General features: G+C 40.6%; 1 protein-coding gene across 8 annotated transcripts in view; it reads left to right on the forward strand.

The window, feature by feature from the left end:
* unc5a (unc-5 netrin receptor A) overlaps positions 1-17,749 on the forward strand; it is a 286,747-nt gene that overhangs the window by 201,368 nt on the left and 67,630 nt on the right. For 6 of the 8 annotated variants that reach the window (XM_037780571.1, XM_037780572.1, XM_037780574.1 and 3 more), the window contains one exon: positions 16,655-16,867. In XM_037780571.1, the coding sequence (XP_037636499.1) occupies positions 16,655-16,867 (213 nt within the window). The other 2 variants (XM_037780579.1, XM_037780577.1) reach the window with 2 other exon arrangements.

The following is a 17,749-nucleotide window of genomic DNA, read 5'->3' on the forward strand; positions in this document are numbered from 1 at the left end:
TGGGTGGGTGGGGGGTCGGGTTGCCACCGGACATCAGATCTCTGATCCTTCACAACAACAAAAAACAAAAGGGCTGTTTTACACAATGACAAACATTCATAACCTCGACCAGTAGCACTTGCCTCAAATAACTGCAGGGAACAGCCAGGTGGTTGCTGTGCCTAAGTGTCAGGACAGATGTGTCATTTATGACCAGTAGTCTTCATGTTACAGATATATTGTATGTTGCAGTGTAGATATATAACAGCTTCATTACTCGAGCCTGTCTGTTACTAATATACTTAGTCTCATGCCACCATTTAGCAGCATCTTTTTTGCTGCCGACCTTGTATATCATTGCATACAACGACAGGCTATAATTTGATCAAAATGGAACAAAGAGGAATTTCGTTGTTAGCACAGAAGGAGCATTTTGAAAGCTCCATAATACTGGAAATTACAAGTCTCACTGACTTGTAATTTGTTCTAGAAAAACCTGTTAAATAGAAATGAATTGTTATAATTTTAATTTTATAAAAGTGACTTTAACAGATGATTACATCCTTTGATGTGATTATTTTTCAACTGCAGGTTACTGATATCTTCAAAATTAGTGGTTCGATAATGATAATAACAACAATGGTGTGCACACTTGCACTGCGTTAATGGCGTAGTAGATCTAACGCTCTTGCCATTTACCCTGGAAATTCAATTTATGCAGCTCAGACAGGATAATAACCACAGTACATTTATTACAAATGTGGATTTAATTACCGAACTAAAGCAGCAAAGTATTGAATAGATGATACCACAGTATTCCTTTATCGGTGAGGCTTCATCATTAAATTTTGAGAGAAAAAAAAGTCTCTGATCTTAAAATCTGAGAACAGTAGATACAATCAGCTTTTATCTGCTGAGACACGGTGACAAGTGCTTTAACAATTCACTCATTTGTCCAGAGGATCTTAGAAATTGTGAAAAATAACATGACAGTGCTGTCTGTGAAACATTATTCTGTCTGAAATATCTTTATTTTGCACTTTGTTGTTTACCTCTCCTCATTTCCTTTTGTACTGCTCCACTGTGGTGCCATAAAAGGAGTCATTTAATTTACAATTTAATGTTCATCATATAATAAATAATTTAATTTGTTTGTCACGTTAGTTAGCTTCACAGGTAAAATCATTTGGAGTGTGTGCTGATACGGACACATATACATCTTCCAGCTAGCTATGATAACTTAAAGCATATAGCGTTACACTATATCTGAGTTTGCTGGCTTTACTCAGTCTATGGTGTACTAAGTCTGCTTTTTTAGATAAATGTGGGTTTTATTTCCCCAACATTTTCTATCACAAGCACTTGAACGCACAACCATGACAGATTTTTGTTTTAAGCATTCTGGTCTCAACTGCATTAACCACATAATGCTGATGGAGTTTTGTCAAAAACAAATGCCGTTCACTGTTTACTTTTTGAAGGAGATGGAAGATGAGTTATTGTGCAGAGTCTTTAGTGCCAGGCGTGTGTAGATACAAACATTTATTTTAAGTGTGCACAATAAAATCGCTTCATTTGCACTCTATCAATTAATTTGCACTCACTGAAGTTTGGCAGCAGCACTGTAGTCCTGAGGTACTGTTTGTTATTTTCAGTTTCCCCCGTTTGAATAAGTTTTATTCATTTTTTTATTGATTTATTGGTGGTTCTGTCCATTGTCTGAGATGTCTGGTCTTGTGCTTTTGTCATGTTGCAAACCCCCAAACAGTAGTTAATGATTAGTTGAACTGAATAAAATATCAATTTAATCTTTAATTTTGTAGCAAATAAGATACACGTAAATAATGCCGTTTTTGGGGTTAATTGAAGGCACATTTCTTTACTGGCGGAGATAGGCTAACAGTTTCCCCTTACCTCCAGTCTTTGAGATAAGCTAAGATAAACATATAAAGTCTGTTCTTTATCCAGATGCAGAGAGATGAAATTACCACTGATCTATTTATCTAACTGTGCAACAGGATAAGACTGTTAGGCTGTTATTTAATATACTTAAAATGAATTCAAAAGTTTTGCCTGTTTTGAAGATAAGACTTTCATCCTGCTTGTTCTGTGGATAATGACGAAGGGGAATTACAAAAATGAGAGATCAACAATTTGACTGGAAGCTCTATTAAATTATCAAAATCAAGTGGGCATCTCTAATAGCAGAATTTAGATTTTGATGTAATAATTTCTACAGTACAGTTGTTAATATAAAAACATACTTTGTATGAATGTTGGCCCATAATTTAATATAGTCTGTTCTGGTTTCCTCACTATCTTAAATCCTCTCTTCACTTACGCTCCACTGACAAAGACTGGCAGTGGTTTTCTCTTAATGTGTGGGCAGGCGGTTACCTGGAAGCCATACAATGTCCTGCTTTATAGGAGGAAGTGGCCCATTATTTCGACAGCGAGTATCTTAAAGTGAAATAAGGCTCGTCATGCTGAATTTAGTCTTACTAACATTTCCCCTTTTCAAAATCTGAATGGGCATTAAAACCAAATTCACCGGATGGTTCCTTTGTACACGGCCTGTCAGAGTCGTCACCTGCCTTGCATTTCAAAGCAGTTCCCCAAAAATACCTTGAGTACCACTCCATTATCCAAATGACATTCAAATGCTCTCAGAGTGAGTCTATAGTTTGAGACTCCCATTTCCGTGGTAGTTTTACAGTCAAACAAGAGCCCTAATTGCAGTTAGTCACAAGTACTCTCTTTTCTATACCGCATATACGAGAAAGAACAAGGTGACATGCTGACTCAATTCATAAAAAAAGTGGTCTTATTAATTTAGATAATGACCTTTTTTGCTGTTGAAGCACTTTCCCTTATTCTTCCCACTTTTAGGACCGCGTTGGTCGACAGCCCTAATGGGATGTCTCAGCTAGACTCATAGCTTGACTTCTATTGGTGTATTTTCTTGGAGCAAAGTGCCTCTTTTCAGATATTTATTGCCAGGCACCTAATGCTTTGCTATTGTTCATTCCCATTATTGGCTTGGATGTGAAAGCCATTTCTGTCTCTGTAATGTAGTGTGTGACCATGGTATGAAGGCTCTTTATGGATTTGGGAAGGCAGGGAGGAAGAAAAACCCAGACCAGCTATTGTTGCCATTGTTGAGGGAACTCGGGAGGAGAAAGGTCTACTGTGCTCAACATGTACGCTATAATCACAAAGCAAACATTCAGAATTTTTCCTCGTGTTTTTCTAGTATTCACTATACACACACAGATGACAGATTGAAAGGCACGAGTCTCAATGGGAGGATCTCAAGGACAGCTTGAAAAAATTGTGTATGATGCATATTAAGGCTGCGACCCCTCCGCAAATGTGAATGAGGGTAAAAGAAGCTGACCATTGTGGTGATGAATTCAATTTCCCTCGGTGTCTGATGAGTCCAGTGCAGCTTGGACTTGGTGTTACGACTGCACTGACAGTGACTTGAAAACAATACATTTACTGCTGATATGGGAGTACTGAACTGCTAATCGTCCAGAAAAACACATTTATGGTGATTTTTTTTTTTCAGGCAGAGTTTATTGACTGTAGCAGAAAGGCACAGCCTGTAGAGCAGATTTAACTGTGGGCGGCATCATAGTCATCTGCTTTACACTGGTGTAATTGTAGTTTGTCTATTTCTAACTAAACTTTGGAAATGTTATTACATCCTGCCATTTTTAGCACACTGCACAGTAAATGATTTTCAATTTCATTATGTTGAAAAACAGCCGCTGCACAAGTTCAGTATGATGAAGTTTTACTCAAGTTTACTACCAAGAATGATGTGTAATGGTAAGAATCTAGCAATATGGTGCCTATCATGATACAGAGGTTACGACTCAATATCTTTTTTTTTTTAATACTTTTTTTGTGGAAACTGTCATAGTATAAAGAACACACCACCATATGCATAAAATCGGAATAAAAAAAAGTTATTAGTGCATTTACATTATCGCAGTCACTGTAACATCCAACATCATAGCACTATTTTTTGTGCAATCTGAGTTACTATCTGCCACAAATCTTCACAAGTAAACTATTAATTTAAAATCAAAAGTGTTTTTGAGAATCAATACAGTATCACAAAACATAATATCACGATGCTCAAGATTGTCGACATTTTCTTACACCCCCTATTTATAACAGAACTGAAAAATAAAGTTTTAAACATCTTCAGTAAGGTCATAAGAGGGAAACGTGTGTCACCTTTTTGTAGACCTAACTTACCATTTTAAATGTCCACTACTCACTTTGTATATATTTTATGATGGGATTTTTTAAAATGATCAAATAAAATTAGATAAGAGTGCAGAGTAGAAAATAAGATGAAGATCAAAATTCGCAGCACCCCCCTGTACAATGAGAGCTGTTACCTTGTTATCAGACGGTGCATGTCTTAATAATAATAATAATAATAGCTTGGATTTATATAGCGCCTTTCATGAAACCCAAGGACGCTTAACAAAGACATAAATAAACACAACAAATGTAACAGAAGCTAGGGGCCATAGGCCTTGGTGAAGAGGTGGGTTTTGAGGAGTCTTTTGAAGGTGTCCAGAGATGGTGCGTTGCGGAGCTCTATGGGGAGAGAGTTCCAAAGTGTGGGGGCTGTCACACTGAAGGCTCTGTCCCCAAAAGTTCGCATTCTTGTGTGAGGGATGGAGAGCTGACCCGTGCCTGAGGATCTAAGGTTCCGGGGCTGTGTGTATGGGTGGAGGAGGTTAGATAAATACTGAGGAGCCAGGGCATTGAGGGATTTGTAGGTGAGGAGGAGGATTTTGTAGGTGATGCGGGACTTGACCGGGAGCCAGTGGAGGTGGATGAGGGTGGGGGTGATGTGCTGCCAGGGCTTGGTGCGGGTGAGAACCCTGGCAGCCGAGTTTTGCACATACTGGAGCCTGTCCAGGGCTTTGCTGGGAACCCCGGACAGAACTCCATTGCAATAGTCCAAACGGAAGGTGACGAAAGCGTGGATGAGGGTTTCTGCCACAGAGTCAGAGTCTTCAGCCCTTATTTGCGGTAAGGTGTTATTAGCGGCGTAGCGGCGCTGTCCCACCTCATCACATCATCTGTCAGAAGATCATCAGTTGCTGCAACAGCCCAGGAGGAGGATCCCTGTGTGCTGCTTATCTGCCTCAGACACACACAGCCTCTTGTCCCCGAGAGAGGAGGAAAGTAACTAAGCAAACATATTACTCAAGTACTAGTGTTGTTTTGATGTACTGGCACTTTGCTGAGTATTTGAGACTTTGAACTGTCATTCCATTATCTTTCCAAGACAATCACATTTTGTTTAACCCACTACACATGTACTCACAGCTCAATTTGAAGATTAAGATTTTGCATACAACATATATAAAAAACATTAAAATATGATGTAATGCTAGAGCGTTGAACTACCCAGTAGTATATGCATAAAGTATATGAAGTAGTTAGCATGAGAACCACCTGGACCAGCTACAACATTAAAGTGCTTTTTACATGTTACATCAATAATTCAACATCATAAAGGGACCATTGTTCAGAATGAGTATTTTTACTTTTGACATAAATATTTTAATGAATATTTACATTTGATTGTGGTAATGCTAGTTTCACTAAAATAAAGGATTTAAAGGGTGAGTACGGTGGTATTTTATAATTTTCTTATCATCAACAAATCCCCTGAAAAGACTAAAGCCAACAATAAATTGATCTTACTAACAAGTATTTCCTTTTTATCCACAGCCTGATATATTGTAGCTTACTCCTCTGTACAAGGGACCTTCATTGTGGTCTAATAATAATTTAAAGGGGACATTTTATGCTCTTTTTCAGGTTCATACTTGTATTTTGGGTTTTCTACTAGAACATGTTTACATGCTTTAATGTTCAAAAAACATAATTATTTTTCTCATACTGACTGTCTGAATATACCTGTGTTCACCCTCTGTCTGAAAAGCTCCCTTTTAGCGCCTGTCTCTTTAAGATCCCCCCTGAAAAAAAAACAGTCTGCTCTGATTGGCTTGCGAGAAAAATATGGTGCACCTTTGTAAAGGTAGTTCTCAAGCTGTGGGCGATATATTGTAATGAGCCTGCATGTGACATAGGAAAGGGAGACAAATCTGAATGGCTTGTTGAATCACGTTTTCTGACCGAGGTAGCCCTCAGAAAACTGACCGGGTTGTCTTATTTCACAGTTTGTGGGTTGGTAGGAACTCTAGATACCCAAATGTATGAGCACAAGCACTGAACAAGTTAGCTTTTCATGACATGTCCTGTTTAAAAGAACAAATGAGCCACACTGTTATTATCATGAATATGGACACTGTAGTTTATTTAGAGTCAAACCCACATACACTGTCCTGGGGCCATAAATACTCTCTATCCGCAGCTGAAAATATTTCCCAACAAATACACTATGTATTCCTGTTTGAATAATGTTGGCCTAAATTTACAGTGCCCAGCTGTTTTAGTAAACTATTTAGCTTTTTTTAGAAAATAAAATTTTACAAATGTCATCGCCTAAGAGAGGAAGAGCAAGTCAGAAAATTGCCTTTTTTGGGAATTGTTAACAATAACCAAATTATAGAATATCACCAGGCTTATCCTTTAAATACTACTTCCACCATTGGGAAATAAACATATATCTGTGACTGACTAAATTCTATTGCTCCTCCTGCTAATCACAGTTTCTTATTGCCCTTAATTTCCCTCCAGATTTCCTGCATTAAAAAGTTGTAAACCCACCGACATGCTATTCAATGTTTTTTAAGTATCTCTTAAAAGGAAATTGCTGAGGTAAAAAAATACATTTATTTTCTCAAGACAAAGCGTTAGGAGTTGTCTGTCGCAGGTGTGGGGAATTACATTGTGTAGGCATTGGCAGTCGGAGCCTAAAGTAGCTTAAAGCCTAAAACATTACATCTGATCTGCAGGGTTAAGGCAGAACAAGCTCTGTGCTCAAGTGTGGCGCCATCCCTTCCTCTTCCTTCTTTTATACCAGCTTCAATGTTGTTAAAGCAAAAGAAATTGGACTGTCGGGGAGAAAAACAAGTAGCAACATCAGCTCCATTTTAGGAAGGGGTAATTTTATTTGGATCGCTTGGTGAGCAGCTGGTTTTCATCTTATCCTGTTAAAAAAAATCTTATGTGACTTTACATCGGTCTGGATGATTTTTATTATTATTCACTTATTGGTGCACAGTGCTGCATGTTCTCAGTGTGAATTCATCACTCTTAATGTATACGAGGAGGTGAGAAGTCATGTACATATTACAGGAGTGATTACCAATGCACAGATGAAGGCCAAGTAACATGAGTCATTCTCAAGTGAGGACGCTAAGCTGTTGAACCAGCTGCCATCACTGGGATTTTGACAGGACATTATCCGGATCAGTGTTGTTGTTTTTTTTGCATTAGCTGGTGTGAATGTTACATGTGGCTGCTGTCACACACTCGGGGCTTCATTTTATTCCAAAGTTACTGCTTCAAATGTAATTTCACTTCCTTAAATTGGCTAAGAAAACTCAAATTCATTTTTTGAGGTAGATTAACCTGAAATGGAGGAGTGTGCGTGTGTTTTGAGCAATGGAATATGTGCTTCTTCCAAAACCGATTTGTATTCATGCATTGCTAAATCACAGACGCCAGTGTGTCTTTTGCTTTTGGTTGTGATGTCAGGAGGACTGGAAGGAGTGGAAGAAAATAAATAAATAAAAATGGAGAGAATAATCAGAAATCTGTTCAGGTTGAAATGAGTTTCCCCCTCTGCTCGCTGCTTCTGCCTTCGACTGATACCCTAAACACACGTGGAGTTCGGATGTGCTTTGGTTTGCTTTGCAGGGAAAAGTCATATCAGATAACCGGCTCTGTCTTTTATTTCTTGTCAGGTTTACACTTATCTACGTAATTCCCTGTTATATTTCTCTTTCACGTCCGGAGCCTCCGGAAAGGAGTCTGTGCCACTTGTGAACATGTGACATTGTGGTAACACAATTTTGTCTTTTGAAAGTGCTGCTGCCAGATGTCTGCATTTCTTACAGTTGCAGCATTCATTATTCTGGTCATATTCATGGATTATAGAGGCTGGAGTTTGCATGTGATGTCAGTCTCTGGAATACGGAAGATGTAGAGCATGAAAGCTGTTACAAATAACGTATTTATTTGTATTTTCATGGCTCATTAGGTGAGCAAAAAAAATTTTTTAGCCATGCTATCTGCATTGTTCATGGAATGGCGTTGGTTGGTCCACCACTGTGGTCCAGACTGAAATATCTACTATTGGATGGATTGTCATGAAATTTTCTACAGAGTCAGATATTCATAAGGCCCAGAGAATGAATGCTAATGTCTTTTGGTGATCCCCTGACATTTCTTCTAGTGCTATCATTGGTTCAAATATTTGGTTTATACCTTAAAAATGAATACCATTCCCATCAACCTCAACCATACTTTGCATTTCATGTTAATTAGCAAATATTAGCATGGTAACTAAAACGGTTAATATAATCTGTAGACTCAGAAACTCAATTTACATTGGTATTAACATGTGATCTCTATCTGGATATATTATCTGAATAATGTAATTTAACTATGGTATCAATAAGCATTTTTATTATCTAGTAAATAAAATTGTTAAATTAAATTAAATGCATTGCATTTATACAGCGCCTTTCTAGTCTTCCGACCACTCAAAGCACTTTACACTACATTCACCCATTCACACACACATTCATACACTGATGGCAGAGGCTGCCATGCAAGGTGCCAACATGCTCATCAAGATTTAATCTAAATGCTCATTCACACACTGATGGCACAACCTTCGGGAGCAATTTGGGGTTCAGAACCACCGACCTTCTGATTGGTGGACTACCTGCTCTACCTAAAAAAAAATATATATATATATATATATATATATATAATAATAAAAAAATAAGATACAGTGTTGGAGGCGGGCTACCGTTCATTCCTATAAATGTGTGTCAGTGGCGCATGACGCCAAAATGGCTCGACTGCCGAGTCTGCTTTAACCCCGCCTCTCAGCCGTTTGGGCTCATTCACATGAACAACCGCACAAAAACTCTGAATTCCGCTATTAGTGCATTTTACAACTTTTAGGACCTAATGATTTAACTCAGGGCTATTTAAGTGTTTGTACTGGGATGTTGATTTACCTCAACTTCGGGGGGCTAACCGACTTGTTACCAACCACGACACGTCCCAGGCGTTTTTGAAAGGGAACACTTGTTAAAAATAACTGCATCGTCAACTTCTCAACCAATGACATTTCCTCTCTGTACTTAAGCCTGTGTTATCTTTACGCTACACTGTTAGTGAGCCCAGTGGCATAGTGTGTCCCCGCTACAGTAAGTGCTGGTGGTTTGTCAAATTGGAAACTTGGTGCCGACATACTGTTACAGTAATTAGAGTTGAACAGGTGATGCTTTATCTCAGCCTTGTTATGGATCATATCTTCGTGTTGTGTTCTAATTCTCAGTCTGATACTGAGGAGCCTCCATGCTCCGTCACACTAATTAGATAGCGCGAGTCATCCCCCATTTCTTTCCACCCGGATCTTCACGGGGAGGAGGGTAAATGATGAGAGGAGGAGGAAGAGGAAGAGGAGGAGGAGGAGGAGGAGGGAATAGGCAGGTTGACGTGGTTGACAAGTGTCGCAGGGGGACTCACGTTTACAACGGTTTGTATCAAAAGCCTTTGGAGCAGACTGAGTAACTTCTGCCGATATCAGCAGTTATACACTCTGCTGGTTTGTCATTTTGCCAAAACTGAACCTGTTTTTTTGGACGGTCTCTAAACTGGTGTATTTCCTGTGTGGACATTTGGCATATTGTGCGCTGTGAGGCCAGCTGAAAGAGAACATGTTTTATCTAAAAAAAGCTCTCGAAGTAACAATTGCAATTTGTAGTGTTTTCCAGCATCATAAACAATATAGATTACCAGCGATAGTGACATTCCATTATTTGAAGGTTTATGGCTCTTGATCATTATGGCAGTCTGCCTCGCTTTCTGCAGTTGGAATCGTTGTAAAATGCAGTGTGTGAAACCTCTCATTTTAGCTCTAGGCATATCCGGTAATTAAAGGATTAACTTGGTAATCTAAATTGTCTCTTTTCTTTTCCTTCCTCCGTCCTCCCATTATTTCCTAACATCCATTTCAAAGATTTAAGAATGCCTCCTTTCCCTCTCCGTCTGCGTCTCTGTTTCTTCCCATGCCTGCGCCTGAGTCCTGTAATCAACTTGCTTCTGGATAACCTCGTTTCCGGCGAAGCGCGAGGGGACGACAAATCCATGAGCGTGTGCGTGTCTTGGATGGCAAAGACCGCGACTGCGTCTGCCCCCTCCTGACAGCTCAGGTTGCCTTCAGTTCCTTTTGAGGATTGCGTGTAGTTATTAAGTCAAAATGTGTTCAAATCTCTGTGGCTCTTTTGGAAAAAACATGCACTGAACCGGCAAACAGGTGAAGCTTTGAAGAATCGGAGGCATTTACATCTCGAGCTTTGCTACGGCAAGGCATTTTAAATCTACCTACAAAATGAGCTAAATCCATCAAGTGTTTTTCATGTCTGCACAGGCTTTACAATGCTTTGTGAATTCCTCAAAACATTCTTTAGCCTCTTGATTAATTTTTAAAGACTTCTACAGAGGGATCTTTTTGTGTTTGTTTTGTTTTCAGCTGAATATTTTGCTTGGTCAAAGTGACCTTCTGCACTGAGGGTACCAAACATTAAATAAACTAACGCTTTACAAAGCAGAGGTGGTTATTCAGATTTCTGAATGATTTGTCCTCTAAAAATAATCAGTTTTTCAAAACAGCATATTAGACACAAACACTCAAAGAGGAGCACATTTCTAACTGATAATGCAACTTGATCTTTGCCATGCTCTGGGTTTGAATAATGCATTTCCAGTTTAAACTAAGCTCTTCATCTCTTGAGGAAATGCTATTTAATATGAGGCCACGATCAAAAGTTAATTTCTTCATAAAGCGGCTGAACGCTCTCGTACTTAATTTGGAATGCCCTAAAATGTGTAATGAGAGAGGACGGCATATATGTAACTTGAGTAAAATACCCGAGCTGGTGTAGTCGGTGAATTATGCAGCGCAGGAAACAGAGTCCCAGCCAGTGATTAAACCACCGCTTTAGGAAACTGATTGTTTGAGAGGCTGATTCAGCCGTGAAACTGGCTTGTCCGTGGAAACATCTGGACGTGAATGGCGACAAAGCATCAGCTGTGGCACTCAAGTGATGAATGTGAATATTTCTTCCTATCTGGAGTCTCTTAGTCCTCACAGTGTTAATGATGTTTCTAAGAATAGGAATGTTGTTTCTGAACCACAGGTCCGACCCTGTAACCACTAAGATAAACGTGTTTCTTGCTGTTATGTACACAAATTCCGGCTCCCAGCTGCTGATCTTGTTAGACATCACTTTCAGCCATTTATTCACACACATTTGCACAAACATGCCCATTTTGCACAGACAAATATACTCGCATTCAAATGCAGCCTCTGTCATTTAAGCGCAGTTCTCAAACTGTCAGCTCTTTTACGTTGACAGGAGCTTAAAATGGTCTCATAGGTTTCAAGGCAAATGCGCTTTTCAAGACGGCGTCTTCTTGAAAGGCAAGCGAAGGTGTCGCGGGGTGTCGTGTGCTGGTGGCAAAGGTAGACGGCACAAAGTTTCTTCCCCGCTTGGACCCCCCCGCTGAGGCGTCGCTTCAAATAGATGACAAGAAAAATGAATAAATAAGAATCAACAAACCGGAATCAGCAGATGTGTAAGCTCCTGTTCAAAGGTGTAAGGCTCATTAATGGTGTTGCTGTGCACCCGTATTTACACAACTAACAGCTCTAACTTTTTTTCTTGTGTTTAACGACATCACTCAAAAAATAAAAAAAAATAAAGCATTTAATCATTCAAAGTGTTGCCTGTTCTCGTAGAGATGATTTATGTCGCCGGCTTTTGATGGCAATTCTCAAAGTTGACCATGTGACCCGAGCTTCAGGAACGCATCTCCCATGGAAATCTTGTCGTCAGGGAACAGTGTAGGCAACGTGTTATTAGTATCCGGAATTAATATATGCACACAGATGTACAGCCCGCATCAATATGCATGCTTAGCAGCCAATTTTCTATTCATTTAAATAGGAGAAGATTGTAATAACGTCATGTGTGGCATGTATGAGACTGATTTACTTATTCACCCCCCGTCCTCCTCGCAGCCCCCACCTCTCCTTCTGTCCTTCAATTTTTTTCTCTTCTTAAGCCTCTCTGCATCCTTCACCACTGATGCAAACGTGATGTGATGAAGTTTGAGTTGCCATGGGTGCCATCTCTCCTACATGTTTATTTAATGCGTCTGAGCCTGTTTCTATACAAAGTGTATTTTCCCTGCCAGTGATTGATTGTTTTCCAGACCAGCCTTAATAACCAGGGATATCGTACGGCGTCTGAATTTGTTGGCGTTTGAGCGTTTCTGTGTAAACCTGCATTTTTGTTTGCATGCATAATTCTGCGTCTCGCATTGATCGAGAGGAAGACAAAGCTGTTTGTGAGCAGATATTTCCTTTTTTTTTTGCATGCTTGCGGTCTGTATTTGTGTACGTGCGCATACTTTTTTTTTGCTTCTTGTGTTTGTGTGTGTGAGTGTGTGTATATGCATACAGTGTATATAGGAGTGTGTGTGTTTGACTGAGCGAGTGTGTAAGGTTGAAGGAGTGCTTGTTGAAGCATGGTTGTCTCATTGAAAAATGTATTCGGAATCCCAGACATGTGGAGGAGTAAATATTTGTCATCTGGGGACAAACATACATCAGTCAGCCGTGCTGCAGATTATATATGATGGTGGATGGAGCTTATTTTTTCTCTTTACATATCCCATTTCTGCTCCTTTCCCCGTGTTTGATCACTGCCAGAGATAATGTTGTATTGAAAGTAACCACACATGAACAACGCTCCTGTTCCCTGAACCCAGATATACATACATTATATTTAGAGTGATTACCAAATTAAGTAACTCAGTGGTATAAAAGCATTCAGAAGCACTCCGAATAAAAACATCAACCACCAAAGTGGTTGTGACAAATTTGATCTCGGCTTTGTTGTTAAAGGCAGCTAAACATAAAATGGTTTAATATTCTGGATAGTGATTTTAATTGAATTAATTTCAGAGGACATTGTAAGGTGCTGATGGTGTCGTAAAACACGTGTTATAGCTGCTGTTCATCACTGTGATGTAAATTATGCCCAGTGATTGCTCAATGATGCTTTCCTTCGGGGACATGACGTTGTAAAAAAAAAGAAGAAAAAAAAAAAAAAGAATTGTAATTGGCTCCAAAGGGCACACGATGTGTTGGTGCCATGAGGGAGGAACACAAAAGAGGGTTATTTTCTCTCCAGCTATGCTTTTCTCTCCTTGCTGACATCCTCATACTGCAGTGCATTCAGCAATTCTGTTCTCCAAGTAGATAATAAGGAGTGAAATTAAAAAAATAAATGCTTATTTTACAAAGGGCGATAACGCAAGTCGACAGCGTGGGGCACGCCGACACCAGCGGAGAAGTGAGGAGAAGTGTGAAGAATTTCATTTCAAAATAAGACTTGAGATTTGTGTGTATACAAAAAAAAACTACTAGTACTCCTGGAAAGTGATAGAGTAAGTGACATTAAAGTAAAAATCATTATGAAATATTGAAGATAGACGGTAACAAAAAAGCGTTTACAAAGCTGCAACATTTGTGAAGATGCAGGGGTGTGTGCGTATATAGTTAGAGCGATTACAGGAATGTAACTTTTCAGATTTTTTAATATATATTTTGAGCGTCTTTGAATGATAACTTCATCATCTCCCCCTTTTGTGGACGTGCTCGATCCCTGGCTCGGGTGTTGACGTGGTCAGCTGGACACATGAGACATGGCGTCTGTGTGCAGTAGGAAATGTGCCCTGGACATCATGGCTCAGCACACTGACAGCTGCTGCACCCTTGTTGTGTTCCTGTGCATGTGTGTGTGAGGTTGTGTGTGTGTGTGTTTTAGGTCAGTGGAATCGTCGAGAGAGAGAATAGCAGCAGCCGCAGACAAATATCGGGTCACAACCTGATGCATTTCTTTTAAAAAAGTACAAGAATCCAAATCTGGACTGCTTGTAATGGCGGTGTTTGATGGTTATGTAATGGTTACTGGGCCCCAGCAACACCTCCAGCATGATGATGCATCAATTAAATCATCTTCATTGGCTGAATGATCAGCATGGGAGACGTTTTAGCATCCTGTGTTTGTTGTTTGCGTGCGTACTAAATGATCTGGCAATGGACTCGAATGCATTTGGCAATTAATGGCGGCTTTAGCCAATCACATTCAGCGCCATCTAATGCAGTGCCCATATAGTGCTGCTGTGTGTCTATTTGATTTGTGCATTGACCTGCAGCAAGTCTGTTAAGTGGCTGATACTCCCTGTGTGCGCGTGTGTGTGTGTGCGCAGTGCGTACCTTGACTTTGAAGTACATTGTGTCGTGACAATAATCTAAGCCAATTTACTACGCATCAGCCCTCCATTATGGGTTTGATATAAAGCGGTGCGTGACTAGAATGCCCTCCCATAAAATGACAATTTACTTCTCTAAAGAAATTACGTGTTTAACCTCATTAACCTAGAGTGGATGTACTAATATGGAAGACTACCCTCCACCCCTTGTGACTCACATAAACGCGCACACACACACACACACACACATGCAAACATCATCAAAAGTTGAGAGTTCATGTTGAATGTGACCCTTGCAAATGAGCAGCCAGCGGTGAAGTTAACAACATCAGGAGCTCATCAGTGTCTCAGGTGGCGTTTGTTTCACTCTCTGTTTCAACACCGTCCGTCCTCTATGAGATGATTAACCTGGCAGGTGTGAGGCGAGTCTCGCCCACTGTTTTAGTGAGCTGTCGTCTTCTGTCTGCGGGGGGTACAGAGGGTCAGCCCGGCCGGCTAATGGCCGTGGTCACAAAGCTGGAAGCCGGCCCATTAGAAGAAGCCGCCGTCATTAGGACCAGCACACTTTCAAACAACCTGACCTACTGGTCCCACACTGTTTATTAGCAAAGTTTTGGCTCTCCGTTAGAGCAATTATACTCACCATTCATGATGAACTGTGGCCTTTTCCTTCAACACAACGAGACAAGAAACACACACTGGCATACATAGTAAATAATGTTGTCCTGAATAGGGAGCTGCCGTATTAATGACATTTTCTTCCCTGCAAATGTGTTGCAAAAAGAAAATGTGCTCGGGAAAAGGGGAAAGTGTCAGCGAGTGATGTATGTCGTTCATTGGACACAGAACATTTAGTTTTCATTAAGAGTTAAACATGTACACGAAACATTAATGGGGTTCAGCGGCGGCAGCAGTGGCATGCTTCACTATCTCATCCTGATAAATTAGCAACTCAGCACACAGGGGTAAAAGGAAAAATAGGAGAAGAAAGAGAGACATTAATATAATGTGTAGTGGGGGAGGAACTGACGGATAATGTCTTTATCCAAAGATTGGTGTTTATGACGCAACGTGATATTATCCCTGACCGGGGCATCTGCAAGCTGCAAGGATGAACAAAGGCTGGGCGAGGGGAGGAGAGGATGAGCGGAGAGAAAGGTCAGCACGAGTGTTGCCGTTTCATTATGAGAGATGTAGACTCCCATCCTCTCCTGCTGCAGAGGGAGTGATGGAGAAGGTTGTTAAAGCCTGGTCTGTCAGCCATATTGGATTCAGGGGCAGTAAATTAATATTACACTCCTTTTAAAGGGGTTTTATTTTGGGATTTACTGGTCTCCCCTGAGTGTCGGTGGTGTAAAGAGGTTATTTCCCTGTTTCCACTCCGTTCTGTGTCCTCTCGCTATCTCTCGCACAAAGCTAATATGTTTACAGAGAGAGAAACTGTGTTCATGGAGGACGGATGTGTGCACTGTAGGCTCCATTGTGTCATTCAGCGTTTGTGTTGAGCATTTTTCAACGAGTGTAAAAGTTTGCTGTGAATCGCTGCATTGTCCCCCTGAAGGACGGCTCCTGTATCTCAGCTCAGTGGAGATGTATCTTTCCTTTTCTTCCTTCCACATCTCCTATATGTCATAAGAGTCTGGAGGAATGAAACGGTCTCTCCTGTATATAGGACGTGATTTTAAGTTAACTGGCTGTCAGTCATCTTTAACCTCCCTGCCTCTTGCCCTGTCTTGCTTAATGCGGATAGAGTTAAGAGTCCTGGTTGAAGAGCCGTATAACACGGCGTGAAGTGGCCTAGTCGCTGAGACGGGATTTATGGCCACCGGTCCATCAGCGGTGATGTTAAAGGGCTGTGATTAAGAGCTGGAGTAAAGACCTGGACTCTTCTACGTACCCCCCCTCCCCCCCTCCCGACCCAGCCAAGAGCACACAAGGCCAATCTCCGTCACTGCCAACTCTCCTCCATACAGTTCTGTCTGTCCATCTGTCTCTGTCTTCTGCTTCTTTCATATGAATTCACCAAGGACACTGAATCTCTGATATTTGGTGTCTGCTGCATTCTTGACAACTTGAAAACTTGAAAGCGTTTTTTATTTGGCATCCCTCTAAAATCTCTGCTTTTTTTTTCAATTCTCTGAAGGTTCGGAGCACGCCACAGCAACACTTCCTGCCGCCTTCTCGGACCTGTTACCTCACTTCCTGGTGGAGCCAGAGGACGAGTTCATCGTGAAGAACAAGCCGGTGACGCTGACGTGCCGCTCCACCCCGGCCACGCAGATCTACTTCAAGTGCAACGGCGAATGGGTTCACCAGGACGACCACTTGATCGTGCGGACTGTTGACCCAGCTACAGGTAAAGTACATGCAAAACTGTCTGTTTCCCATCTCAATGATTAATTTCCTTTTAAATGTTTGCTCCCTCCGGGCTGTTTTTCACCCGAGATGAGCAGCGTTCTCACCTGTTTTTGGATGTGTGACGTGTGCGACTCCATAGATACATTATGTAAAGTGTTTGCGTGCTGAAACCAAGGTTTGCAATTTGCCAGTGATTACTGTGCTCCATCAGGCTCTTGGCTCATCCTCCAGCCTATTTAGCCTGCCAGTCTCATAATAAGCACATTGGTTTCAGTCTCAGAAATCTTCTCGATCACCTTGGAGACCTGTTTGTTTTTCTCTCTGTTGTGCTGCAATCCCCCGCCTCCGCCATCAGTGTCATAAACATGTATGACACTGATGTGGTGTGATTCAGCAGCGATCTGCAAATTCAAACCACCCTATTCACAGCCTGACAACTGATTGGGAACGAGCAACACACACACACACGCAGGCAAATGCACACTTCTGATTTGTAGCCAAACATAACAAACACATGCATAAAAAAGATAATGGACACAACAACTGAGAACTACACAAAATGACAGACACACAGCCATCAGTGTCTCTACACATGCATACACAAAGACAAAGGGAAGGTGTTTAAAGCAGGAAAATCTGAAGGGAAATTCAAGCAGGGGTGTATCAAAACACAAGCACACTTTGCCTCTTTGTTTTTAGATAAAGAGCTCATTGTGCTAACATTTTATCCATCTGGTATTCAGGGATTTGAATTAAAAAGCAGCAGCTCATCAAATGGAATAATCTACCTTTAAATATTTTATCCAAATCATCTCTAAACTAAATGCCATGTCTTTTTATTATAGTATCAGTTGTACATGTCCATTATAACACATCTATA

Source organism: Sebastes umbrosus, chromosome 9 (genome assembly GCF_015220745.1).
Source record: "Sebastes umbrosus isolate fSebUmb1 chromosome 9, fSebUmb1.pri, whole genome shotgun sequence".
NCBI lineage: Eukaryota > Metazoa > Chordata > Actinopteri > Perciformes > Sebastidae > Sebastes > Sebastes umbrosus.